At 44.9% G+C, this 27,920-nt stretch overlaps 2 protein-coding genes across 4 annotated transcripts in view; both read right to left on the bottom strand.

The window, feature by feature from the left end:
- The window catches only part of palmdb (palmdelphin b), an 81,484-nt gene that overhangs the window by 23,001 nt on the left and 30,563 nt on the right, over positions 1-27,920 (bottom strand). For 2 of the 3 annotated variants that reach the window (XM_054751372.2, XM_054751374.2), the window contains one exon: positions 20,924-21,038. In XM_054751372.2, coding sequence (XP_054607347.2) covers positions 20,924-21,038 — 115 coding nt within the window. Of the gene's footprint in view, positions 1-1,159; positions 4,478-20,923; positions 21,039-27,920 lie in introns of those variants that run through there. The other variant, XM_054751375.2, reaches the window with a different exon arrangement.
- LOC107382616 (palmdelphin) lies at positions 12,391-16,546 on the bottom strand. Its single transcript, XM_070553044.1, has 2 exons — positions 14,053-16,546; positions 12,391-13,871 (listed from the first exon to the last, which is right to left on the bottom strand). The coding sequence occupies exons 1-2, from the start codon at positions 14,243-14,245 to the stop codon at positions 12,859-12,861; spliced, it is 1,206 nt and encodes a 401-aa protein (XP_070409145.1). The 5' UTR covers positions 14,246-16,546; the 3' UTR covers positions 12,391-12,858.

The following is a 27,920-nucleotide window of genomic DNA, read 5'->3' as shown; positions in this document are numbered from 1 at the left end:
TATATACTTCCAATATATATATATATATATATATATATATATACACACACACACATATACACAGGGCGGTGATTTAAGCTCGTAGCAGTGGGACACATGAAAGTGTTCAAATCGGTGAAAGATCATTTTCTCTTCTTAGGTGTTCATAGACCAGTGTGTGTGTGTGTGTGTGTGTGTGTGTGGTGTCCTGCTCATGGTTCTAGACGAAGTAAAATGGTAGAAGGCTCCTTCTGAGTGGCAATTCAGTAGCTGCCTGAAGATAGGATTACCTTGAGTCTGAGTGATGGAGGAGAGATCTACCAACAGCTCAGAGCTCCATCTGACTTCACGTGAGAGCTGTCAACACGTAGTTTAGATTCAAAGGAGCATCACGTGAAAAAATCTGAATCATTTGTTGTTTTATGGACCTCACACAGCCTCCCACACTACCTACTCACAAGCACACACGACAGGTCACTCAGGAACCACTCTGGTGAGACCTCACTTCACTCTTTTACTGTAACTTCTCTCCAGGGTCAAACGATTCAGCCGGTAAAGATGGAAACCATTACAGAGAATCCTTCTCTTGAGGTGGAGGCAACATGTAGCATATAAATCCATGAACCATGTCTACAAATAAAAATGGCACTTTCTGTGAGAGCAGAATAAATTAAAACTAATTAAGTAGATTAAATGAAGATGACTCCAAACTGTGAACTGAGAAAACACCAGCTTACGAGCCAGCACATCCTCTAAATCAATAATCACCGTTTTAAGCCTCACACCAAAACACCATTGTTTTCTTAGAGGAAAACACAATTGAATCTGCTGGCTGCTGGAATGATTCCCTAACCATGTCCAGAACAGCATCAAAGCTGCAGCCACAAACAGGGCCTTTCTGAAGAACTTCTTTGGTCTGCTTTTGCTTGAACGAATCAAAAGCATGTTTCCATAAACACGATCGGCTGAATTCCAGACGAGGACACCGAGACTCAGAGCTGCGGAGTCGACACAAAACCCAGTAACTCCTCTCAGCTCCGCAGCATCCTTCCCTCCTCATCAGTATCTCCTACATGATGCAATTTCCATTTTAGCAGCTGAATCTGACAACGGAGTGAGGATCTGCTGAGCCTTAATCCTCCCTAACTTACATCATGAGCGTTTGTTCTGCAGGACCTACCTGAGACACAGGAGGCTGGAGAGGAGACTGTTCTGTTTCTGAGTGCAGCTCAGCAGCTACAGAGTGCTCTGCTTGCCTGCTGCAGACTTTGATTGGACGGCTGCTGAAGGAGGGGGCGATGCGCAGGAGTTGACCAATCCTCAAGCTTTCTCTCATTAACACACACTCAGTCTGCAGCTAGAATCTCACACAGGCTCCGCCGTCAGCCACCTGCTCAGATTGTTATGTTCTCAGTCCAACTGAGAAAAGTTGGGACAGCCTGTGAGATGGAATAGATGTAAATAAACCGCCCAGCCAAAAGAAAAGTCGCCACCTGGATTTAACTAAGCAAATTTAGCTCATTTAACTAAGCAAATATGTACAAGACCAGTTCAGTGATTGGGGTTCAAATCCTGGTTGGGCTGTTCCAAAAACCTTAAAAATGGGACCCAATGCCTCCCTGTTTGATGCTCAGCGGTAAAGGGGTTGGATTGGGGAGATTAAACCACCAAAGAGCTCCCGAGCATGGCCGTGTCTGCAGGTCGCCCCTTCCCACCTGGATGGGTCCAATGCAGAGGACACATTTCACCACACATCTGTGACTTTAATCTTCTTTAATCTCCTATTGGATAATTACTGCATGAGCGATTATCTTTCAGCTGCAATAAGTTATTTAACCCTTACTGGTGCAATGAGTTGCACTGGCATGCATCAAGCATCCAAGGAGATGCAGAAACGACTAAAACTGGGTTGAGAACTGTCCAACACATTATTAAAACCTGGTCTGATGACTCCAGATGGACGCTGTTCCAGAGAGATGGAGCATCAGGGTAAGATGAGAGGCAGATGAAGTGATGCAACCATCATGCCTAGTGCCTACTGTACAAGCCTGTGGGGGCAGTGCTATGATCTGGGCTTGCTGCAGTTGGTCAGGTCTAGGTTCAGCAACAGGATGAGGTCAGCTGACTCTCTGAAGAACCTGAATGACCAGGTTATTCCATCTTCCCTGATGGCACAGGCTTATTCCAAGATGACAATGCCAGGATTCATCAGGCTCGAATAGTGAAAGAGTGGTTCAGGGAGCACGAGACATCATTTTCACACACGGATAGGCAACTATAGAGTCCTGACCTTAATCCCATCGAGAATATTTGGGATGTGCTGGAGAAGGCTTTGTGCAGCGGTCAGACGATCATCATCTATGTAAGATCTTGGTGAGACATTAATGCAACACTGGATGGAAATAAATCTGGTGACATAGCAGAAGCTTTTCAAAACAACGCCACAGTGACTGTAATCAAAGATAAAGGTAGTCCAATGAAATATTAAAGAGTGTGATCTTTTTATTTTGGCCTGGGAGTGTAACACATCTTTATGTTTGAATGCAAATGAGGTGTCTGTGTGTGTGCGTGCGTGTTTTAAATATGCTCATGGTGGGGAACACCAATCTGGGTTCCTCTGGTCTGAATCGGTGACTGGACCTGTAACTTTTTACCAGATTGTTTGTTTCATACCCTGAAATGTGGAAGTGAACCAGAAAGCATCACAACAAACCAGGTGACAACATTCAGGCAGCTGATTGTTCAGATCACATCGGTACAAACGTCACTAATGCTACAATTCCCACAATGCACTGGAACACGCAGCCCTGCACCCTCTATGGATCCCTGCAGGAGCATGGTGTGGATCGACTCCTGTGATCAGGTCATGATACTCATTTATGCATCTGGAACTCATGTTTTGATGTTTTTGTGATGATAAATGTCCCGCACATATAGAGCCTTTCAGACTCGGAGGACTCCAAAGCACTTTACACCACAGTGTATCAGCCGTCCATTCACACACCCTGCCTGGCCACCTGGTCCTGATGGTGTAAGGTTATGAAGTTCATTATTTTCAGCTCCACACAGCTGCCCCTGTGCACAGTAACACCCGTGTTGAAAACGCCAAGGTCGGGTGTTCCTCAGACTGTTTACATTCCAGGAGAAGAGTCCGAAGGAGAAGAAGAACGCTTTTACTTAATCAAAGTACTTTATTTGTGATTAAAAAAATTAAGCAAAACATATGTTGATCAATAACAATCAAGTGAATGATCTGTGGAATAAAGATGTCATGATTTATGTGTTTAATGAAAACAGGACTATTGCACAGACAGACTGATCCTCATCTCCATTGAAACGCATGACACATTGTTTCAACCAATCAGAGCTTTCGGCTCCCGCAGGAGAATCTGGCTTGTTGACTTAAAGTGTCCAATCCGCTTTACTAAAACTTATCAACAATTCAGAGATATAAAACAAGGCAACGCCATTTTAAGCTCAGTTCCATTTTGACTTCAGTTCTAGTCACCATCATCCCAAAGAGAAGCACAGGCTGGCCAGATGTGTTTTCTTCTTTAAACTAAGAACTGTGAAGTTGGAGATTTTCGTTGTTTAACAACCAGACGACATCCTTTCAAAATAAGAGCACCTGCTGACGCTGCCGATTGGTACCGGGGTCGACCCTTCAGACGGGCTTTGACGTGCTGCGACCGCTGCTTCGACAGCTCCAGTACACATCCGAGGTTCGTGGACCTGGCATTTCCTGATCTACCTGGGAGGCCCCCACTGGGTACGTACACGGCAAAATAGCGGCTCATGTCATCACTTTATAAGCCTCCTGATATCTAGTCATAACAAAGACGACCAGATTCAATGACGTCAGCCTAAGGAGTCTGAACCAACCACACACACACACACACACGCACCAACACAACATCCAAATCCATTTTCATCCATCACAGAGTTAGTCCTGGTAGATTGTTAAGAATTTATAATTAAGAAATTAAAGATTCTCAAACGATCCCAACTCTCTCTTTTCTTGTCTCAAATTCAATACAGAGTGTTTAATTAAACTCCCTGATGATAAAAACAGCCTATTCTTCTGATTATAAAAAGTGATCTACTTACAGTGTATTAAAATACAACTCTAGATAGTTACATCACTCTATTCCGTTACATTTGGCGAGCCTAGCATGATATCTGCACAGTTTATTACACTTTGTGCCGATTTTGAGACATATTTTGGGATTTTGTCCAGTGTGTGAGTTCAGAATAAAAAGGCGAGCATTTCCCTCATTCAGCTTCTCAGAAAGGGGGGTGCACATTCATCACCCTCCAACAGGAGGCGCTGTTTCATCAAAACACCTTAAGTGCTGACGTGTGCTGACGGCCATTTTGAGGCCTACATTTGAGGGTAAACATTTCTCCTGTTTTAATACGTTGGAACCGTCGGTTTATTGTTTGTCGCGGTGTTTGTGACACTGTGTGCATCCATTTTTGTAATCGGAGACGGAAGACTCCGTCGGAAATTTATTTCCGTTCAATAAGCGCCTGATCCACGCTGTTCCTTGCCGGAATACTCGTTAGCACCTACCGTAGCTTAACTTGCTAGGTAAACGCTGTAAGTCGGGTTATTACCGTAGAGCGATACTGCATCCGGATTGCGTACGCTGTTGAAACCCTTTTAACCACGGAGCGAGATGCCCGTTGGTTGATCGGGCAATTTTAAGACCCTGGTCGCTCCAGGGCGTTCGCTAGCATTAGCCGAAGAGCTAACTAGCCACTCTCGGTGAGAAGCTCGGGAACGCGTCCCACGAAGCTTTCAAGCCGTTCCGACGCAGCGATTCTGCGTCCTTAAATCCGCTACACCTTCCGGTACGGAGTACTTTTGGGTAACGTTAGCGGCGGTTCTCATAAACGCTCCGGTGTTTAGAATCGTGAAATTGCTACGGGGATCAAAGCCGGGTGCCGGACTGCACATGCGCAACCATCCGCCATCTTAGGTGCCCGACACGTAGCTCGACCGACCATCTTGGATAGGTCAAAAGACAATGATATTTTTGGCATTATTGAACAATTTTGCCTGGAATATTCATTCACCAGCCAAGCTTCCCTGTAACTAATTCTTTAATAAGTCTACAGGTAAGGTTGTTTCAAAATAAACATCTTAATACAAACGAAATCAAAGAGAAAGTTAGTAAATTAAGAAAACTAATTACTATCTTGGAAAATGGACTCAGAGGAAACGATGCAATTATCATCTCAGCTTCAGGCGATGCAAAACACTTTCCTTCCAATGATGACTAACATGATGAACATGATCTTCAATCTTCAGAAAGACGTCGAGGGCGTCAAACAATTTGTGCGTGATTCTCAGGCGACCCGGGCAGCGGCTCCGTGTTTGCCTGAGAAGCCGCAAAATGAGACTGAAATGCTGCAGGCTGATGTTTTCACAGGTTCTGACTCACAGGAAAACAACAACACCTCAAAGGAAAGCGACAACACCTCACCGGTCGTTCCATCCGTGGCGATGTTAGGCGATGAACCCACAGATGACGACCCCAGTACCACTACTGCTACCGCCGTGACTGAAAAAATTTTGCTTGCACCTCTGGTCGTGAGAAAGGGATCTAATAGGCCCGCAGTGGAGGTCACTGTAAATCAGAGACATCGCTGTGTCGCATTATTAGACACAGGAGCGGACATCTCGCTCATCAGCGGAGCTCTTTACAGCAGCATGTGCGAACAAAGGGGGGAGGACATCTCACCCCCCACACTAATTTCGGGCCCAAAGGATTTTGACGATTTCTATGGCGCTCCTTCGTCCGCGGCTGCGACGACTGAGGTCAACATCTCGATAGGAGGCATGTCCTTTAAACACCTCGTGTACATCTGCGAGGAGATGAGGATGCCCATGCTCATAGGGTTGGACTGTCTCCAACGCCTTGACGCTAGAATCAGCTGCGCGTCCGGACAACTGTTTGCACGTGTGAGGAAGCCAAAGCCGTACAAACCGTGGCCTGACACAGGCGGACGCCTTTCTGTGGCAAGTCTTTCGCGGGGGGACGCGATTTCGACCTCACCACCACTCTCGAAGCCAACGGGTAGACCCCCGGAACTTCTGTTACAGATTGAGAAGGTAGTAGACCAAGCAGATGCTCTCACCAACGAGGTTGAGCGAGACAAGCTACGACAACTTTTGCTAAAGTACCAGGATTTTCTTTCACTTGACTCCTTGGACTGTGGTCTGACCACTATCCATGAAGTCCGGATTCCTACCAGGCCAGATGCACCGCCGTCCTTTGTGCGGCAATACAAGATTCCCCTGGCATCCATAGAACCGGTCCAGGAAATCATTGACAGCCTCTTGGCTAACGGGGTCATTCGACCCTGCAACAGCACCTACTCGGCTCCGTTGTGGCCGGTACTGAAGCCTAATGGTAAGTGGCGACTAACCGTTGACTACCGGCAACTCAACAAACAGGTCCCCTTGTCTAGGTGGCCTATGGCACGCCTGGAGCAGGAGCTTCCAAAAGTGAAAAATGCTAAGTACTTTTCCACCCTTGACATTGCGTCTGGATTTTGGACGATTCCCGTCCACGAATCGGACCAACACAAACTTGCTTTCTCCTTTGCCAACCGGCAGTACACCTTCACCCGGTGTCCTTTTGGTTATTCCAACTCGCCAGCTGAGTTCAACATCTTCTTGAACAAGGCCTGCCCCGATGCTCGAGAGCGTGGGACCCTCATCTATGTCGACGACATTCTTATTCGTCGGCGTACATTGGATGACCACTTGGCCGAGCTGGACCATGTCATGGGTCAACTCGCGGCGGCAGGTGCAAAGATCTCTCTCGCCAAAGGACAGTGGTGCAGGTCGCAAGTTCAGTACGTTGGCCTCCTTGTGGGACCACAGGGAGTGCAGCCTCAGCTTGGCAGGATTCAGGGTGTTGCCACCATCACACCTCTGACGAGCGTCTCCGAACTTCGCAGCTTTTTGGGGGTCTGCAACTACTCGCGTCAGTTCGTGGAACATTACGCTGAGTTGGCACGACCTATGACTAATCTGTTGAAGAAGGATGTGGCGTTCGAGTGGGCGGAGCAGCACCAGCACGCCATGGATGACCTGAAGGCCGCGATGTGCTCGGCTCCGTGCTTGGCGCTCCCCGACTGTGACAAGGAGTTCCACCTTGAGGTTGGTTTCTCAGCTCACTGTTTGAGTGCTGGTCTCTACCAGATTCATGACTGCGACAGGCGTGTCATAGCCTATGCTAGTAAGCTCTTGACTGGACCTGAGTTGAAATACTCGGACTGTGAAAAGGCTTTGCTTTCCACCATGTGGGCAGTTAAGTACTTTGCGAACTACATTGGCGGACAGAAAATCATCATTGAGACACAGCACCAGCCGGTGACCTTCCTTAACAGTCAGCGCATCAGAGATGGTGTGGTGACCAATTCACGAATTGCTTCGTGGCTGCTGGCTCTTCAAAGCTTCGACATCGAGGTGCGCTACGCCCAGAACCGACGTAGCCCTCTTGGCATGGATTTGGCTGCATGCCAACACTGCTAGGACGACGCCATTGCGTCAGTCCCGCCAGCCAGGCCCCCTCAGGCTCTTCTAAACCACAACCACCACTACTACGACCAGTCATACTGTGCGGGTTTACCGACCGTATACGTGGATGGCAGTGCTTTTCGGCACGGTTCTGCGCCTAGTGCGGGCGTGGGTGTCATCTGGGTAGACGGTGACCACAGGGAGTCCCGATGTTACTCTCTGGGTGAGAAGACCTCACAGTATGCTGAAGTAGCGGGGATCGTGATAGCGCTATGTAGCGCTAGGGACCGTGGCTTCCCTGAACTGGTGATTTGCACTGACTCGGACTACGCGCGTCTCAGTTTCTTATGTCATCTACCAACGTGGAAGAGTAACGGGTTCCAGACCGCTAGCCGGAAGCCCGTCAAAAATCAGGCCCTCTTCAGGGCATGTGACGTTCTGGTCACTGCACTTGACATGCACATTTACTGGCGTAAAGTCAAAGGTCACTCTCGCGCACCCGGTCCTGAAAAAGAGTTGAACGATCTCGCAGACTCTTTGGCCAAACAGGGCGCGACCGATGTCCCCCTGTGGGTTTTCGACCCCGGGTGGCTTGAGGGACTTGTGTGGTCTTTCCCTGATGAGAACCAGGTGTGTGTTGTTACTCGAGCTCGGGCTGCTAAAGCGTCCGCCTCGGAACCACCCAAAGGTGCGGTGGCCGTTCAACCTGCCTATTCGGATACCGATCTTGTCAGTCTTCAATCCCAGGACCCTGCTATCAGCAGGATGATCAAGTACATTTCTGATCCTACAACCCAGCTACCAACTTCCGTCGAGCTTGATTCCGTTCCAGAGCTTCGCTCTCTCTTTCGTGTGTGGTCCACGCTGAGGGTCGTCGAAGGGCTGCTGATGCACGCCGCCAAGCCTCCTTCGCCGCCTGTCCTTGTTACTCCAAAACCGATGACGAGGGGCATGATCTCACAGGCTCATGACTCTCCATCCGCCGGTCACAAAGGCGTCAAGGCCACGTTCGGTGCCCTGTGCCAGGTTGCTTATTGGCCGGGGATGCGTCGTGACATCTCGGACCACGTCGAGCGTTGCTTGGTCTGTTGTCAGTTTCAGCCGTCCAACCCTACGCACAGAGCTCCCCTACAAGAAAAAGGGCCGACCACTCCATGGTCGGACTTGCAATTCGATTGGGTGGGGCCTCTGACCAAATCCACCAGAGGAAGTAAGTACATACTGACTGTCACAAGCGCATTCACCAAATGGGTTGAATGTTTGCCAGCACCTGATGACACGGCTAAGACTACAGCGATCCTCTTGCTGAATCACGTTTTTGCCCGCTTCGGTTTGCCCACAAGGGTCGACTCGGACAGGGGTACCCATTTCACCTCTGAGGTGATGAAACATCTTTGGGAACTGTTGGGTGTCAAGGCTAAGTTCCACATTAGCCACCGGCCCCAGTCCTCTGGACAGGTCGAAAGGGTGAACCGCACGGTTATCAGCATGTTAAAAAAGTACGTGAAAGCTAACCACCGAGATTGGGATGTGAAACTTCCGTTGGTCCTCATGGCCATACGGGCTACCCCCCATGAGTCTACAGGTGTCTCCCCGTTTGAAATGATGACGGGCAGACAAATGACTCTACCGCTTCACCTGCTGTATCAACGACCGGTTCGGTCCGACACAGCCCCGGCTTGTACGAGCGGCCAATACTTGCAGGACCTGAGGACTCACCTGCTTGCAGCATTTTCGTTCGCACAGGCATCTCTGGAAAAGTCAGCTGAAGGCAGAAAAACTTATTACGATAAGAAAGCCTCACATTCCGAACTCGATGTAGGTGATCAGGCCTGATACTACATTTTCGCTCCCAAAACGGGTAACAAGAATGCGACCTCGGGGAAGCTGACTAAGAAACTTTTGCCCAAATGGTCGGGTCCATACCTGATTACTGATAAGATCTCTCCGGTCGTGTATCAGATCAAGATCGCCGACAAGAACAAGTCGCCCGTCTACAAATGGGTACACAGGGACCATATCAAACTGCACAAGGGTCCCACAGATTTGGCCGATACCAACAACAACAATCCACCGACTTCAAAAGGGGGGTGATAAATACGTCCCGTTGGTTCCACAGATTTCTATCTCTGATAACACAAATTTGTTTGTTTGTGAGTGTGCATGGTTGTCTTCCTGTTATACGTCACGTGCAGACTTAAGGTGTGTTGAGACAGACGTGCTGTGGGCTCCTGGAGTCAGGTAAACGGCCAGGTAACAGTGAGTGGGTTAGGCCACATAGTACTGTTGTCCAAAATTTTGTTTTTTTTTTAATCTTTACTAATCACAATTCCTTAGGGGTACATTAACATGAACATGATTACTAACCACTGATTGACATTTTAGTACTGATTTACATTTCTGTTTTTTTTATAGTACCTTTGACCAGTTGATTTTAACAGTGAATATTATGTTTGTGATTATCAATTCTTTGATTTATCCCACGGGGTTATAACCAATTTTGCCCCTGTCCTGACAGCGTGTATTTACAGTGAGGATTCACTGATACCAGTTAGGGTTTCTTTCATTTTTCTGCTTCTCGCATCATCCCTTTTTGCATCTAACACAGACAGGGCTGCATCCATTTCTTCACTTCATGGGTAATTACACATAAAACTAACACATAGTACAAAAGGCACTCATAGAGTTAGGTTTTTATTATTTTTTATTTCTTTGATGACATTAAATGCACTTTTGTCGTGTCTACATTGAAGTGCCTACACTGTGCTCTCTCTCCTCTGCTGAGCTTGTGAGGATCCTGCTTCCTGGGGGTGGATCCGTGACTCGTCATCTGCATCGACTACTCCTGAGGGTGCTTCGGCTCGTTGGCCTTGGACGACTGTGGTTCCGGCATGGCTGCTGGGACACCTCATTCGTTGGGATTACAGTCAACTGCTCTTCCCTTTTTGTGGATTACGTTAAGTACTCTTTCAAAGTTAAATTTTTATTTGGAATATTACCCTGCCTGCAGATACAACAATCAATTTTAAATTGGAATACTACCCTGTTCGTGGATACGTACAAGATTTGCTCCTGCTTTGCTTTATTGCCCGTGAGGATATAAAGTTGCTGTTGCTTCGTTTGTGGCTTCCATGGGGAATGATTAATAACCTGCTGACTTGTGTTCTTCCTGAGGAGTATGCGAGACTGTTCTCCGGCGTGGGGTTCGTACCTCACCACAGATGGCTGTTCCCTTGGGATCGCATCCGGTTCTGTTGTCAAGATTCTTCATAACTTGGGTTTGTTCAACGACCAAGTGGTCTCTTGAAGGACCACATTGACCTTGAAAAGGGGGGATATGTAAGGTTATGAAGTTCATTATTTTCAGCTCCACACAGCTGCCCCTGTGCACAGTAACACCCGTGTTGAAAACGCCAAGGTCGGGTGTTCCTCAGACTGTTTACATTCCAGGAGAAGAGTCCGAAGGAGAAGAAGAACGCTTTTACTTAATCAAAGTACTTTATTTGTGATTAAAAAAATTAAGCAAAACATATGCTGATCAATAATAATCAAGTGAATGATCTGTGGAATAAAGATGTCATGATTTATGTGTTTAATGAAAACAGGACTATTGCACAGACAGACTGATCCTCATCTCCATAGAAACGCATGACACATTGTTCCAACCAATCAGAGCTTTCGGCTGCCGCAGGAGAATCTGGCTTGTTGACTTAAAGTGTCCAATCCGCTTTACTAAAACTTATCAACAATTAAGAGATATAAAACAAGGCAACGCCATTTTAAGCTCAGTTCCATTTTGACTTCAGTTCTATTCACCGTCATCCTAAAGAAAAGCACAGCCTGGCCAGATGTGTTTTCTTCTTTAAACTAAGAACTGTGAAGTTGGAGATTTTCGTCGTTTAACAACCAGACGACATCCTTTCAAAATAAGAGCACCTGCTGACGCTGCCGATTGGTACCGGGGTCGACCCTTCAGACGGGCTTTGACGTGCTGCGACCGCTGCTTCGACAGCTCCAGTACACATCCGAGGTTCGTGGACCTGGCATTTCCTGATCTACCTGGGAGGCCCCCACTGGGTACGTACACGGCAAAATAGCGGCTCATGTCATCACTTTATAAGCCTCGTGATATCTAGTCATAACAAAGACGACCAGATTCAATGACGTCAGCCTAAGGAGTCTGAACCAACCACACACACACGCACCAACACAACATCCAAATCCATTTTCATCCATCACAGAGTTAGTCCTGGTAGATTGTTAAGAATTTATAATTAAGAAATTAAAGATTCTCAAACAATCCCAACTCTCTCTCTTTTCTTGTCTCAAAGTCAATACAGAGTGTTTAATTAAACTCCCTGATGATAAAAACAGCCTATTCTTCTGATTATAAAAAGTGATCTACTTACAGTGTATTAAAATACAACTCTAGATAGTTACATCACTCTATTCCGTTACAACGGGTAGGTGAGGCTATGAAACCAGCTGAGACAATTAGGTTTGTGTGTTTACTGCTGATGAGGATAAACACGATGGAAGTCTGAAACGTGACTCGGCTGCGAGTTTTCAGCTCTGCGTTCATCAACAGAAACGTGAGCTCAGTTTCCAGGAGAACCCAGAACCTGATGATGATCCCACCAGAACAAGGAGACAGATTTTCCCGTTCAGTCACGGAAACACAACATGGCTGCAGCTTCCTTCAGCTCAGATCCACTTCGTCTGGAAAAAATCTGTTACATAAGTGTTTTCACTCTGAGCCTTTGTGTCGTCTCAGAGAGGAGAGAGGGCCCAAGGACAAGTGACACACACACATGCACCTTCACGTTTCTGACTGGTTCTGATCCATCAAAAGAGAACGTAAACGCTGCTGCGTCAGCTGATGAGAGATGATCCTTTATTTAGAAGAAACATCACAGATTTTCATTTCCAGCCCAGAACTCAAGGCAGCTGCATTCATAACGGAAGTTTAATCAAACGGATGTGAAAATGTTTTCAGTAAAAACACTTGCAGGTAAATAATCCAACAGCTGTTTTCACTGTGTGTAGATGTCTGTATGAAGATTAAAAAGTGTAATAATGATAATACCAATGCATCGTAATTAAAACAGCCTGGTTATTGTTGACCTGAGAAATATTTATAAATCAGCTAAAATAACGTTGACAGCAGTTATGAGCTAGGCCCGCAGAGGGCAGTACAGCGTTTATGAAACAGGTCCTAGAGGGAGGTAGGAGGAAGGCAGAATAAAGACCTGTGGTGTTTTCTTCTCTCTGGCTTGGTCTCATCTGACTGTGGAACAGACGCTGGTACCGATGGTACCGGTGCTGCTGGTTCCAGCCTCCTGGACCTACTGATTCTGCAGAGACCAGCTGCGTTTTCCGGACCTGTGACAGAATGTCGGCTTGCGGAGCTCCAAACCCTCCTCGGTGAGGTCTCCGTCACGTGAAACTTTGACCACGCCCATCTTGGGTTGGAAGATTTTGCTCTTGCATCCCTCTGGGTGATATGATAAATATTCCTTCCTCTCTCTTTGGTTTCCCACACAGCTGTCTGCACCGTCTTCATCACTGCTGTCGGTGATCAGAACTATCTCAGCTTGGACACCTTCCTCTTCATCTGCAGCGTCCTCGTAGCCCATGAAGACCATGGTGATGGATTCGGTGTTGGCTCGGTTCTCCGGGTGGATGGGTATGTGTCTGGGAGAATTGGCTGATCTCTCTATTAGAGCAGCAGACTCATGGTTGACTAAAGACGGGCTGAGTCCACTGGGAGACCCATAGGTAGGTGCAGGTGTTCCCCCAGACCTGACTGTAACCTGGACAGGAGCCACAGAGTTTGGACTGTTGGCATCGGTGTTCTTGAAGGTGGATCCCGGTGGAGATGTCTGACTGAACTTTGACCAAAGATTCAGATTCCTTTGATTCTGTCCTGAAGTGCTACAGCAGAGTGTCTTGGCGCCTGAAGGGAGGTCTGGTTGTGGTATTTGCGGGGGGGTCTGTTCTTTCAGGTCTTGGCTGCACTGAGTTTTGCCTTTGAGGTGTGATTTGGTTGGTGTCCGAGGTGTTGGCGGTCTGCTCGTACCCATGTAAGGTGCTGAGAAGACAGGCTGATGATACTGCACCCCCTCCTCAATGGCCTGATGCAGAAGCTCCTCCACCTGGGTGGGGGTCATTACCTCCACAGCTCCTCCGGGACTTTGGTCTCTCTCAGACTGCAGAGCGTACACAGACTTCCGCCCATCATCATACACCTTTAGCCCCTCCCCCTGCATTGACTCGTGGCTTACAGCTGCTGTAGAGAGCACCTGGTTTCTGCCTGTTTTAAAATCATGCTCTATGCTGATTTTAATAGCAAAGGTGGCTGCAAAAAAAAACACAAAAAAAGTCTTAGGATAAAGAATGGAGTCACTAACTATAAAGATAATTCTTTTTTTTAGAATTTTTAGATGAAATCTGATTTGTATCTGACATTCTTGCTCAGCACCTGCTAGCTTTAGCTTCATGGACTATTACTAAAATGTTCTGAACAAATGTTGCCATACCTCGCTTGGCTTCGTCACCATCTTGACATACCGGGTGCCTTTTTTCTGGGGCTTGTGAGACGTCTTTGATGGACGTGGGGACATAGTGTGTCTCAGCTAAGAACAAGACATTACCAGTAAAATGAAAACATGAAAGAGCCACAGCATGGTAGACATAAACAACACCCAGACATTCTTCCACACAGCTGCTCATTTAGTTTGAAGCCCATCATTCCAGCTCACTAAGACAACGAGTGAGACGCGAGGAGGCCAGTTTTTAACAATCACAAACCTAAATTGCCATAAGTCTCATTTGACAGAACTGGACACAGAGACCTTGGTTTCATTCCTGAGCTCACATGTTGATGCTGCGTGAGTAACTCAGCAGATCAGAAGATCTAAAGGGCGGAAACAAAAGCAGGGGAATGTGAAATGCTAAGCTAAAGCTAACATAGCACCAGCTCTCCCTCCTCAGCATTTTCCTCTCAGATGTGCAGTTGTTGACAAGCACAACAGGCGAGTCAGCAAGGGACTTTTGCACTAGCGTCGGGATATCCACAGAATCATGGAATGGAATGTTCCAGAGTTCTGCTGGGGTTGCAGCATCAGAGCCAGTGGTTGTTAAAACCTGAAGGAGTTGATAAAGAAGGCGGGTTTGTTCCGGGGATGGTTCTTGAACCTCTAGAGAGCATTGCATGCTGATCCACCAGCTAACCCACACCAAAACACAGGGTAACCATCCATGCTGGTTTTTCAGCAGGGCGGATCGTCCTCTTCAGTAGACAATAACTTCACATCAGTGTCTTCAGTCCAAGACTTGCTCAGACCTGATGGCAGATACAAGATCCTTTATGTTCATAGCTAGTTGGGACCAGACAGAACCTGCTTAGAGAACCCAATAGAACCAGTTAGAACCTGATAGAACTTACTCAAAACCAGACACAGACTCTGCAGAAACTTGAAGAGAAGCTTCACTGAAAAACCATTTTCACTGATTATGTAGATCGGTCACAGCTGCAGGCTGAACGTGAAAATGATCATCTACCACATTTATTTTTTATGTTCAACTTTATTTATTCAAATTGAAAAAAGAATACAGAAAACACGCAGATATACCCATCCAAGAATTTCCTGCATTAGCTTCTGATAGAAAATAGACGGAAAAATGATTGGATCAGAAAATTCTGACATATCTACGTCCCACTGTCACTTAACACTCATGGACTCACCCAGGCTGCAGTTGGTTTAGCGTCCAGGAAACAGCAGAGAACGTCTTGGCTAGTAGAAGCTAAATGTTAGCATTAGCAGCTCCACCACACAGCAGAACTCTTTCAGGCTTGTGTTATTTGTGGAGATTAAACATCAACGTTATCGAACAGCCAGTGGTAGAGTTGCGTTGCTGACGTCAAATTAGAGGTGAGATGTCCAAATATCATGAAATAAGAGTCCAAATAGTCATCTCAAGCTCCTCCAGCTGACGTCCTCTATCCTCAAACAAGAGCATCTGAGCTTTTATTCCCCACAATACAATTTACACGGCATTCATTCCCACTAGAAACAACTGCAAATGTGTTAAAATATGAGTGAATTTGATCTTTAAACAATAGAGAACTGCAAGAGGGGACCACAACATCACAAATGGAAGTGATGGGAGATGGTGTCTAAGTCTAACAGATGAAACCCTGATAATTTACATTTAATCTAAAGTTGTCAAACAAAATACAAAGAGCTTAAAATCCTCAAGAGATTAAACTTGTGTGTACAGTCTAAGTAGAAGTCTTTAAGAAAAGAAACAAACAAACAAAAACCCCAACAAATCAGCTACTGAATATCAGTGGAAACTTTATTTCAACTGGATTTAAATGATAGTTTCAAAAATAATGGGCCCCAAAAAAGATGAGCAACCAGTCAGAAAATGTAAAAATAAACATTTTACTGAGATCAGCTGTTAGTGTAACACTGTGTGTCAAACGAGCTAAAATCTTATAAAGGTAGAATATGGAACACTGACACTGGCAAACTCTGGTGTTCAGAGGTGGTATTGCCACAACAGAACTAATTTTCTGGCCGTTGGGATGTTGGTTCACTGCTGACACGTTCCAGCACCATGTTCAGGGACAACCCCTACAGGATAAGGACTAACTTCTGCTAATACGTTTATTTTACAACAGTATTTACTGTTAGAACATCTTCTGGGCTCAGAATCAGCTGCTTGACTTTTCAAGTCTGCCATTTTACACAGTCCCAGCCTCGCCTTGCTGAGCTGACTTTTTAGCTCAACGGTGCCCTCTAGTGGCTGGTAGATGTAAACATAAACACGGTGTTGTGCCCGACAGAATAAAAATTTGATTATTTATCTTTTAAAATATAGTTTTAAAAGGAGAAACTGTACATTCATTCTGCACACCTCTGAACGCCCGGCTGAGGTTTATTTTTTTTAAATACAGCTTTTTATTAAAATGTTCCATGTTCTAACTTTAACGTGTGAGTGCTGCCTAATCATAGAGCATGTTTAAAACATATTAACTTAGACATAACAGAAAGGAAAGGTGTTTTTACCTGCCTGGAACTCTGCGATTAGCTCCTACACATGAAGACAGAAGAGTTTTGGACCAAAGATGTTACAGTTGAAATGATCAACACAACCAAAGGCCAGCAGAAGGACAAACAGACTGAAGTCACCAGGTCTGGTTAATCCTGCACCCACACCCTCCATGTGAGTCCGTCACGGTCCAGAGGAGGTGTTAGAAACAAGCCGGGTTAGAGGAACAACCACAAGCAGCAAACAGCAAGAAAATGACGCAAAACGAACTAGAAAGTTCCCCAAGAACCTCTGATGTTCCTGCCCCTTGGTGCATCGTTCCCAACGTCTGTTTTCATGTATGGTTTAGATCTTTCCCAAATGTGTCATAATAACCCTTTGACAAGTAAAATATCAGTGATTGTATGAAGAGAACAGATGGATAAAAACCGTGATCGATGTGATCCTCCCTTCCGGTCTGTTATCGTTCACACTTTAAACTCCTGGTCTTTGTTTTCAATTTCTTCCAGGGTGGTGCTCCCTCCTATCAGCCACGCTCCTGAGCAGACATTCGCCATCACGCGCTCTGCGCTCCTCTGACCAAGGCCTGCTCGCTGTCCCTCATTCTAGGTGTCATACTCGTAGGGACCGGGCTTTCTCAGCCCTAGCCCCGTCACCCTGGAACCAGTTGCCACCCTCAGTCAGGCTGTCCCCATCTCTGCCAGTCTTTTAAGAGTCGCCTAAAAACCCACCTCCTCTGCTTGGCGTTCCCTGAACGTGTTTGAGTTTGGCCCTCTTTTATGTTGATTTTATGTCCCTGCTTTCATTGGTCTCTTTACCCCTTGTTTTACCCATTTGCTTCTACTTTAATGTTTTACCCTTTTTGCACTATTTGAATTGCTTTTATTATCAATTTATTCATCGTGTTTCACATTTCTCATGTACCATGTTCAGTGCCTTGGGATCCTGACTGGGTCGCGGAAGGCGCTTTATAAATAAAGCTTTGATTGATTGATTGATTGATTGATTGATCCTTTCTTTTAACAGGATTCCAAAGTGGAAATCTCTGGAGGGATCTCAGGTTGTTACTGGGATCTGCTGGATTATTCTGCTCCAGTGGGGGGTTTTCTAGTTCCAACTAGAGACAGATTAAAAACTGATCCCCAGACAGTTCAGTCTAACTCACACCTTCCTGCATCAGTCTAAAAACACCCACAAGTGGATCGGTCCAACATAACCGCGCCTACCAACATCAATGACTTCTCAGGAGGAGTAATGCAGACATGTAGTCTGCATATTCCAGCAATAAATTACAAAGCTACACAGGTGAGAAGCACATAATTTCCATGGAAATAAAGAAATCCAGTTGCCTACTGAAGCTAAAGGATTACTATGAGCTGGATGACTGACGGCCATCACTATCATAGGTTTAGGTCCATCCATCCATTCATCCATCCATTCATCCATCCATTTTTCTTCCTCTTATCTGGAGCCGGGCCATGAGGGCAGCAGCCTAAGTCAAGAGGTCCAGACTTTCCTCTCCCCAGCCACTTGGGCCAGCTCCTCCGAGGGAATCCCAAGGCGTTCCCAGGCCAGGTGTCCTGGGTCTCCCTTTAGGCCTCCTCCCGGCTGGACGTGCCTGAAGACCTCACCAGGGAGGCGTCCAGAAAGCATCTTAACCAGATGCCTGAGCCACCTCAACTGGTTCCTCTCGATGTGGAGGAGCAGCAGATCTACTCTGAGCCCCTCCCGGATGACAGAGCTTCTCACCCTATCTCTAAGGGAGAGCCCAGCCACTCTGCAGAGGAAACTCATTTCGGCCACTTGTATCCGCGATGTTATTCGTTCGGTCACTACCCAAAGCTCATGACCACAGGTGAGGGTAGGAACGTAGATCGACCGGTAAATCGAGACCTTCGCCCAAATCTCTCTTCACCAGGACAGACTGGTACAATGCCTGCATCACTGCAGATGCAGCACCAACACGCCTGTTGATCTCCCGCTCCAGCTTTCCATCACTCGGGAACAAGACCCCGAGATACTTAAACTCCTCCACTTAGGGCAGGACCTCATCCCAGACCCGGAGAAGGCATTCTGCCCTTTTCCGAATCCAGACCATGGTCTCAGATTTAGAGGAGCTGATTCTCATCCCAGCTGCTTCACACTCGGCTGCAAACCGCTCCAGCGAAAGCTGAAGATCACGTTCTGATGAAGTCCACAGGACCACATCATCTGCAAAAGGCAGAGACCTGATCCTCAGGCCACCAAAACGGATGCCCTCAACACCTTGGCTGTGCCTACAAACCCCTGCCCATAAAAGTTAAGAACAGAACCGGTGACAAAGGCCAGCCTTGGCAGAGTCCAACTGTCACCGAGAGCTAGCTTACACATTTAGGTTTCGTTCTGAGTTTAGGGAGTTATACCCCTTAGCATTCCAGTGTCCCGCCCATGGGACAAAACCCCACTGCATTCATTAAATCTGGAAATTTAAGGAGTTAAAGTCCATACAAAATATTGAAATTTGATTCTAAATGTTTAGATTTAAATTGATGTTTTTAACGAAAAATAAAATGCTGTTCACATTTAAAATATAATAATCAGTCTACCTCATACCCAGTGTTGGGAGTAACGCGGTACAAAAGTAATTAATTACTGTACTGCATTGCTTTTAGCTGTAATGTGGTAATGTAAGGCATTACAGGGAAAGAAAATGGTAATATTTACTCGGTACAATTGTCAGTAACGCGGTAATTACAATGCATTTTTAAACCCAGAATCAAGACGTGGGTTTCTTAAAAATTAAAATTGCGGAAAGCCCAAAGTAAAGATCCGGTATCTACATATATTACGTCATTTATGGACTCCGCTTTGCAGGCATTCTATGAGCAGAGAGGACGCAGCGGTAATGGCTCAAATACTCCAACTGCATCCAGCGCGCGGCCGCTGTTATATTCACAAAATCGCTCCACCAAAAAGAAATAATTCACTTGCGATCGTTCATATCAGCCCATATTCTCTGGTACTTCATGTACTTTTCTGACGTGCTTTGCCTCAGCTGAGTTCATAATCTATGCCCTCGCCTGGTGATTTCAACTCATTACTGCTGGAGCGCAGCGCATATGAAGCTTTTTTTTTTTGCGTTTGGTGGATGCCTTTGGTTGATTGGTTAGAAAGTAGGAAGTCTAGGAAACAGTTTTTCTGGAAGACGGAGAAAACATGCAGCATGCAGGAAGGTTAGAGAGAGAAAGGGCAGGAAATTATTCAAATAAAATCAAGAAAACAAAACAAAGTGCTTGAAAAGAAAAAAAAAGTAGGTAGATTTATCCCCAATACACATTTTTACCAATGAAAAGCAATAATATGTAAGCATTTAATATTTATACATGTGATAGAATCAGATCACCCCAGAAGCCAGTCCCACATCCAGGGCCGTATCAAGGCATTTGGAGACCAAGGCAAATATAGGCTTGGAGCCCCCACCACCTCACTCCCTACTCAGTTAATATAAGATGGCAGCGTGCTGAGAGTACAGATTGTTGTTGCATTTATTTAATAAAGAACTGTTATTATATCTGACTGTTTTTAACAGCCATCCTAGCTTAGACACCACATCGCCTTCGTCTGGATGTGTCATGAGTTCACTGAGCATCACATGACCTAATTCCTATTGAAATTGTTTCGGTGAAAGTAACTGAAAGTAATGCAAAAGTAGTGTAATGCCTTACATTTTAAAATCAGTGATATTGTAATGTAATCAATTACTTTAAAATGAGGGTAACAAGTAATAAATTATGCATTACAGTTTTGAAGTAACTTGCCCAACACTGCTCATACCCACTCTTCAGAGAGGGAATCACCAATGAAATCTGCATGTTTTGGCATTCATGATGATTTATTTTATTAATATTTTTCCATAAAGTGGCTCCTAAAAACGATCCCACTGTGGTTTTAAAACCAACCAGCCGATCTGACCCAGAACCTGCACATCCAGGTTATGACTGATGTTTATGTCTTCATGAGGAACATTAATCCACATGCTTCAGGCCTCCAGAGATTTGCTGTTAGTTATTAAGAATTTCATAAATATTGCAGGAATATTCAGAAACAGAACATGTATGAAGTCATCTAACATGTCTGACTTAGGTGAGACACTGAGTGTTCCTCTGCCCTGCTCTCTCGTTAACATTCTTGTGTGATGCTGCAACAGTAATGGACAGACTCATCCAGCCACCATCATGGTCAGGTTCTAGAGTTCCTTTTGGTTTTTATCTTTCAGTGGTGAGCAGATGGCAGCATTTAGGAGCGCTGCAGTAGAGTTATCAAGACTCAGCATCAGTGTTAGTGAGACGTGCAGCTCTAGTTGGACCCTACCTTGATGATGTCCTCTGGCGTCCTCTCCACCTCCTTCAAGCGCCTCAGAACCACCTCCTCATTGGCAGAAATGTTCAGCTCTTGTGTCTCCAAGTCTTTGATCTCTTTTTCTATTCTGTGAAAAAGAAAACAAAAAGTTATGGAACAGAAAAAAAAACATTGTAAAATATTTATGGACACAAAAACAACAAAGCAGAAGAAAAAGGTTCTGAACAAATTACCCAGAATGCCCTTTGTGTTTTGCGACTCCCTTTAACAAATCTAAATGGATCAGAACCTTAAAAACTGACTGCAGTTATTAGAGGGACTGCCTATCATCACATAGAGCTAGACTCATTTATTAGAGGCTTTTTTTATCTGTAAATAAATAAATAAATCTAGGAAAATGTGTTCACTGTAAAAAAAAGATTTTCCGACTTAACTTGACTCAGTCTAGATTCCCTGTTGCTTTGAGTCCGCTAAAGGGAAACGGCAGTGTGAGCTTGCTTTTAGCACCCCCTTGTGTCCGTTTGTGGAACCGAAAGCAAAACGTATCTCCTCGCTGTGCGTTCTTCGTTTCAACACCTTAATCTTCAGGTGTCAAAAGGTGCTTTTCTGCTCCAACACACCTGGTTTCAATCAGCAGGTGATTAACAGGCTTCTGGAGAGCCTGATGAGCTGCTGCAGGTGAATCAACCATGTTGGAACAGGGAAGCAACAAAAAGATGCAGGATACCGGCCCTCACGGACTGGAGTTCGACACTTCTGCCTTAATCTAACAGCTGAAACATCTCCCAGCCTTCCGCAGTGTCTACAAGAGTGATTCATCACTAAATTAACTCTAACCCCGGTTTCACACTGCAAGCATCAGTGGAACGGAACAGCAGCGGAGCGGCTCACTTGTGAACTTCAAAGCGGTCCTTTTCACACCGGGAGAGTCTTGACCGCGGCACGGCTTCCTCGCTGCACCTCGCTGTACCCGCGAGATTCTAAAATCCCTCGAGACTTCAGACACCTTCCTCATTGAGAGATCCCAACCCCCATGAGGAATCACACCGTTGCACTTCTCGAAAGAAACTGGCGGTAAACAAAGCCGTTCGGTCACACGTGCTGACGTAAGTTATATATACCATCGCAACGTTGCATTTTATTTTGAAAATAATCAGGGATTTTGCACTGAAACCATGTGGCTTCCTGTCTCGCACTATGTGAACTGCGGAAATTGACGTGTCCCAGAAGCGGCTCGCGGAAAAAATAGAACTCAATCCTATCTTTAGCGGCGCGGTGCGGCATGCCGCTTCCGGGACGCGCCTGAAAATTGCTGCGTCGCAGCTGGTTTGAAACACTCCATAGACTAAAATTGGATTCTATTTGAAGCAGTGCTGCCTTGCTGCCGTTCCGTTCCGCTGATGCTTGCAGTGTGAAACTGGGGTAAGGCATAATTAGGGACATTTTTGTCCATTAGGGCAGTTTTCCCCTTTTCTTTCAACACCATTTTTGCATTGTTTGTGCATATGGTATACATTTTTGTCGCAAAACCGCTCTCTCTTTTGAGATTTGAGAGTTTTGAAAACAGACCAAGGGAACACTATGAAAAAAAACACTGCCCTTTTGTGAACTTTGAGGACAAAATGGGCCGCTCGTAAAAGTGGCTGTAGAAAAATCACACATTCATATTTTTTAGCTACTTATTCATAGATCTGTTAAACCAGAGGCCCCCAATCCCCGGGCCACGGACCGGTACCGGTCCTTGGGTCAGATACCGGGCCGCACAGTGTTTTCACATGGAAAAAAAAATTACACAGTGAATTTTATTTTGAAAAATGACCAGATTCACTTCATTACACCCACGTTCCTCTCACTCTTGACGCATGCGTAGAAGCTTGCCCGGGTCACGTTGTACGGTACCGCTCAAAACACATATGTGGCAAACATCTCTCTAATGAGGCAATGAAGCCTTCAAAACTGCTTCGCCACTTGGAGACCAAACACCCAGCATTAAAAGGCAAGCCTTTGTAGTATTTTGAAAGAAAAAAACATGAGCAAGAAGGGCAGGAGAAATTACTGAGAGCCACCACATCAACAAACGTAAGTGCATTAAAAGCATCATACTTGGTGGCTAACCGAATTGCTAAGGCTAAAAAGCCTTTCACTATTGGTGAAGATTTGATCCTCCCTGCCACTAAAGACATTTGTCGTGAACTTCTTGGAGAAGCTGCTGTAAAAAAAATAGCACAGGTGCCTCTTTCAGCCAGCACCATCACTCGACGCATTGAGGAAATAGCAGATGACATTAATTCACAACTGTTGGAGAGGATTAATGCATCACCGTGGTATGCACTCCAGGTAGAAGAATCTACAGATATTGAAAACAAAGCAATTCTACTTGTTTATGTTCGATATCTGTATCAGGAGGACCTGCATGAGGACATGTTATGTGCACTATCGTTGCCGACAAAAACCACAGGCGAAGAACTATTCAAGTCACTGGATGATTATGTATCAGGAAAACTGAAATGGTCCTATTGTGTCGGCATATGCACAGACGGTGCTGCCGCCATGACCGGATGGCTGTCTGGTTTAACTGCTCGGATTAAAGAAGTTGCCCCTGAATGCGAGTTTACGCATTGTATAATTCACAGGGAAATGTTGGCTAGCCGAAAAATGCCACCAGAACTTAGCTGTGTATTGAAAGATGTTGTCAAAGTTATTAACCACATCAAAGCACATGCCCTTAACTCGCGCCTGTTCGAGCAGCTTTGTGAGGAGATGGACGCAGAGCACAGACGCCTTCTTTTATACACAGAAATAAGATGGTTATCCCGAGGGAGATCGCTGACCAGAGTGTTTGAATTACGAGAGCCGCTGCAGAGATTTCTCTCAGAAAAAAAGTCACTGCTGGCAGCGCATTTCAGTGATGAGCAATGGGTTGCAAAACTTGCTTACTTATGCGACATATTCAGCGCTCTCAATGAACTAAATCTGTCACTTCAAGGGAAAATGACAAACGTCTTCAAGTTGGCAGATAAAGTAGCTGCATTTAAAGCAAAACTGGATCTGTGGGGATGGCGTGTGAACAGGGGGATATTTGACATGTTTCCAACATTATCAGGACAGTTGAAAGAGCCTGAGCCGTCATGCTCCCAGCTGATGCAGGATCACCTGTCTGCGCTTTTAAAAGAGTTTGATCGCTACTTTCCAACCACAAAAGACCCACGCATGACCAAGGAATGGGTTCGTGACCCATTTGTACACAAACCAGATGAATCAAGCCTCTCTGTGCAAGAAGAAGATCAACTGCTGGAGATCACAAATGATGGCGGACTGAAAAGAATGTTTGAGACGACGGCTCTGCCAGTTTTTTGGATTAAAGTCATGGCGGAATACCCCGAAATCGCCACAACAACATTGAAAACCCTGTTATATTTCCAACATCCTACCTGTGTGAAACAGGGTTTTCTGCAATGACAGCAACTAAAACCAAATTACGGAATAAACTGGACATAAGCAACACACTTCGGGTTTCATTATCTCCCATTACTCCTAGATGGGACCGTCTCGTCACACAGAAACAAGCTCAAGGCTCCCATTGATGCAGCCTTGGTGAGTTGTATTTTTCATTCACTTTATAATTGTTTTTGGTGAATCTTACCTTGAAAGCATGTTTTTAAATTGCCATGTAAACCAAGGCCATTAGGGAGAGTGGAAATGCAATGTTGGTTAAGACTTAACTTAACGGGTTAAAACTTAACCAACATAACCGTTAAGTAGATGGTAGAAGAAGAAGAAGAAAATATCATTTCTATAGCGCCTCTCAAGATAAAAATCACCAGGCGCTTCACAAAAACAAAAAATATAAAAATTGTAAAAATAGAAAAAAAGCATTTTGAAAATGTTTCAAAATATATTTAAAATTAGCAAGAATAAGCAATTGCAATTTAAAATAAAAAATGTTAAGAAAGAGAGAAAGAGAATAGGAAAGAGGGAAATCAGTGGATCCTGAGGAAGGCGGAACAGGTGGAGAGAGCCGAATAAAGAGAGAGTGGTGAAGAAGGTCATACAAAACCCAGCTTGAACAAGTGAGTCTTCAGCTGCTTTTTAAAGGAGACCACTGAGTCCACTGATCTCAGGCTCAGGGGGAGAGAGTTCCAGAGTCTGGGGGCCACAGCAGCAAATGATCTGTCACCTTTGGTCTTTAGCCTGGTGCGCTGACCTCAGGGACCTGCTGGGGGTGTAGGGACTAAGAAGATCACCAATGTAAGATGGTGCTTGTCCATGTAAGGCCCTATAGACCAGAACTAGGATCTTGAAATGAACCCTGAAGTTGACTGGCAGCCAGTGAAGCTGGAGGAGAAGCGGGGTGATGTGGGTGTGTTTGGAGGACTTGGTCAGAAGCCGAGCACAGGCGTTCTGAACCACCTGTAGACGGTTCAGGGAGGTTCTGCTCAGACACGTGAAAAGAGAGTTACAGTAGTCTAAGCGTGAGGAGATGAAGGTGTGGAGAACTGTCTCAATTTCAGAGCGAGACAGAATGGGACTCAGTTTAGCAATGTTCCTGAGATGGAAGAAGGAAGAGCGAACAAGAGAACTAGTAGTGTGTGTTCATGCTGATGAGGTTACAAGTGCACATTGGATTCACGTTTATTGTTGCATTTAAAAAATACCTGTAGTGAACCTGGGTAGGCTCTGTCAATTATGTAGAGTAATGGTTTAGGCTCTTTTATGAAAGATGAACCATTCTACATATTAATTGGAGATATTAATTTTAATAAATTAATAACCAAATTTTATAGTTTTAAGAAGACTCAAAAGTTGTTTTCATCGATAAACTGTCGATAATATCCGTGGGTCTGTGTTTCAGTTCAATGAAGAGACAAGTTTGAAAGTTAAAAGATTTAATTCTCCAAATTAAACTAATGATTTTGAAATGACAAACATAGGAAATAACAATCAACGTTGACAACTTTGTTGAACAATCTTTAACAGTTGATATTTTAAACTTGCTCAAATAGACCTTGTGTTGAATGTGTGAGAATTGAAAATGAGGTGAGATGAATGCATGTGTGCATCTGATTTTGCTCCAGGAAGAAACAGGTGTCTGAGTGAAAAGTGATGGTTTGAATAAACATAGGTTTTGTTGGAAAAGATGCATCAAACGCTATCTATTGTGTTCTGCCTCACCGTACGAGGACCCTCGTTCAGATCCGGAACGTCAAAGGACGATATTTCATCCAGGACACACCTCGGCTGGCAGAGGAGACAAAGGTGTGCGGCGATCCGGTCCAGAGATGCCCCCCCGGTACACGTGATGATGAAGCGTTTGCAGATGCGCTTTCTTAAGTTTAATTTACTCAGAAAATCAAAAGACTCTGGACGGGTCTGCGTTAGCGGTTGCAATTCAGCTATTCCTGTCTGGCTTGCCAGGAATTGCGTGAGGGGGGGAGAAAGGAGCCGCAGCTCCGTTCCCCGTTGGCGTTGTTCACAAGTCCTCCCTCTTTCGTTGACCAACACCGAACTGAATCATCAACTGAAAACTTACCAAAAGCCTTTCTCTTCTCAAAGCAAAACTTGTGCATCAGACCAAATGTGTTTTGGAGTTTACTGTGAGAGAGTGTGTGTGTGTGAAGGTCATTATAACATCTTCAAACATTATTTAATTAAGCATTGATTCATTAGTTATTATGATTACCCAAAGCATAATAATCATTCATTTGATTAAAACACATTTATAATGAGCAAAGTGATAATACTGATCATTTAACAACTTAAAATAAAGGAAAGGAAGTTTAAGACTTTGTTATGTTATGACTAGCTTTTCCATGAGAACCCATCTTCTGGCACTGCAGGTGTTCAGATGTTATGGTTTCTCCCAGACTCGCTGGCGTTCAGGTCTTAATCTGTGGGTGAAAGTTCTCAGCGACCCAGCTCTTGACCCAGCCGGGCAAAGTATAACCTTTGGCACAGAAAACCCATATTTCCTCATGTTACATACCACAGTGTTTAAGCTGGTCATGTGATATTAATTTGTATTTATCTGCTACATGTTAAAGACCGGTCCGTGAAAATATTGCCTGATGCGAAACCGGTCCCTGGTGCAAAAAAGGTTGGGGACCACTGTGTTAAACAACTTCAGCTCTACTAAAATCTATAAAAAACTTTAACACTTAAAATTCCAGTTTGATTACTCAATGTCATTGTTCCAATTTGTAAAAAATGCAAAACTGAGTTATTATAAATGTGTTTATTAAAAAATAAGGATAAATGGATAAAAGTTCTTCTAACCAATTTTATACATTTTCGTAGATTATTACATTAAATTGAATTAACATGAAATTTAAAGTTTTTATAACAGGACTGACAAAGTCACATTGACTCAATTTAACTTCAGTTGTTTGGCTCAAGATAAAATTCTCCCTTTTAACTTATTTTTCCAAGTCGTCCATCCATCCATTTTCAGCCACTTACCCGGAGTCGGGTCACGGGGCAGCAGCCTAAACTGAGAGGCCAAGCCTTCCCTCTACCCAGCTACTTGGGCCAGCTCCTTCAGGGGTTACCCAAGTAATGATGGAGACACCAAAGCTTTCCAAACCATTAGACAAATATGAAGCAAATGGTTTGGAATGGTTCAGTGTTGTGAAACATTGAACCCAGTAAAAATGAGTGATATCTGCTAGCCAGACTTCAACATAGCATCGGCACGTCTCACCAAAGGCAATGAATTTCTGTCCAAATCAGTCAGTTTCTGTCTTTGACATTTTTGATGTAGCTGTGTTACTGAGTGTCTGCCCCAGCTAAATTACTATATAGCAGCAAACATCAGGAGTTATGAATAGGGATGGTCAGAGAAGATGAAGAAGACTTCTATGATCCAATGCTTCTTTCTAATCATGGAGATAACTATTGTAGACGCTTTTTCTCCCAGTACAGCTCACTGCAGAAACACATGCACAATTCATTTTTTCGCTGATGCTGATTAATAAACTTCTCTGTCTGTAGCACGGAGCTGCCAATCTGTGTG

Source organism: Nothobranchius furzeri, chromosome 7, assembly GCF_043380555.1.
Source record: "Nothobranchius furzeri strain GRZ-AD chromosome 7, NfurGRZ-RIMD1, whole genome shotgun sequence".
Lineage (NCBI taxonomy): Eukaryota > Metazoa > Chordata > Actinopteri > Cyprinodontiformes > Nothobranchiidae > Nothobranchius > Nothobranchius furzeri.
Note: the sequence above shows the minus strand (reverse complement) of the source record. Positions and strands in the feature narration are given on the sequence as shown.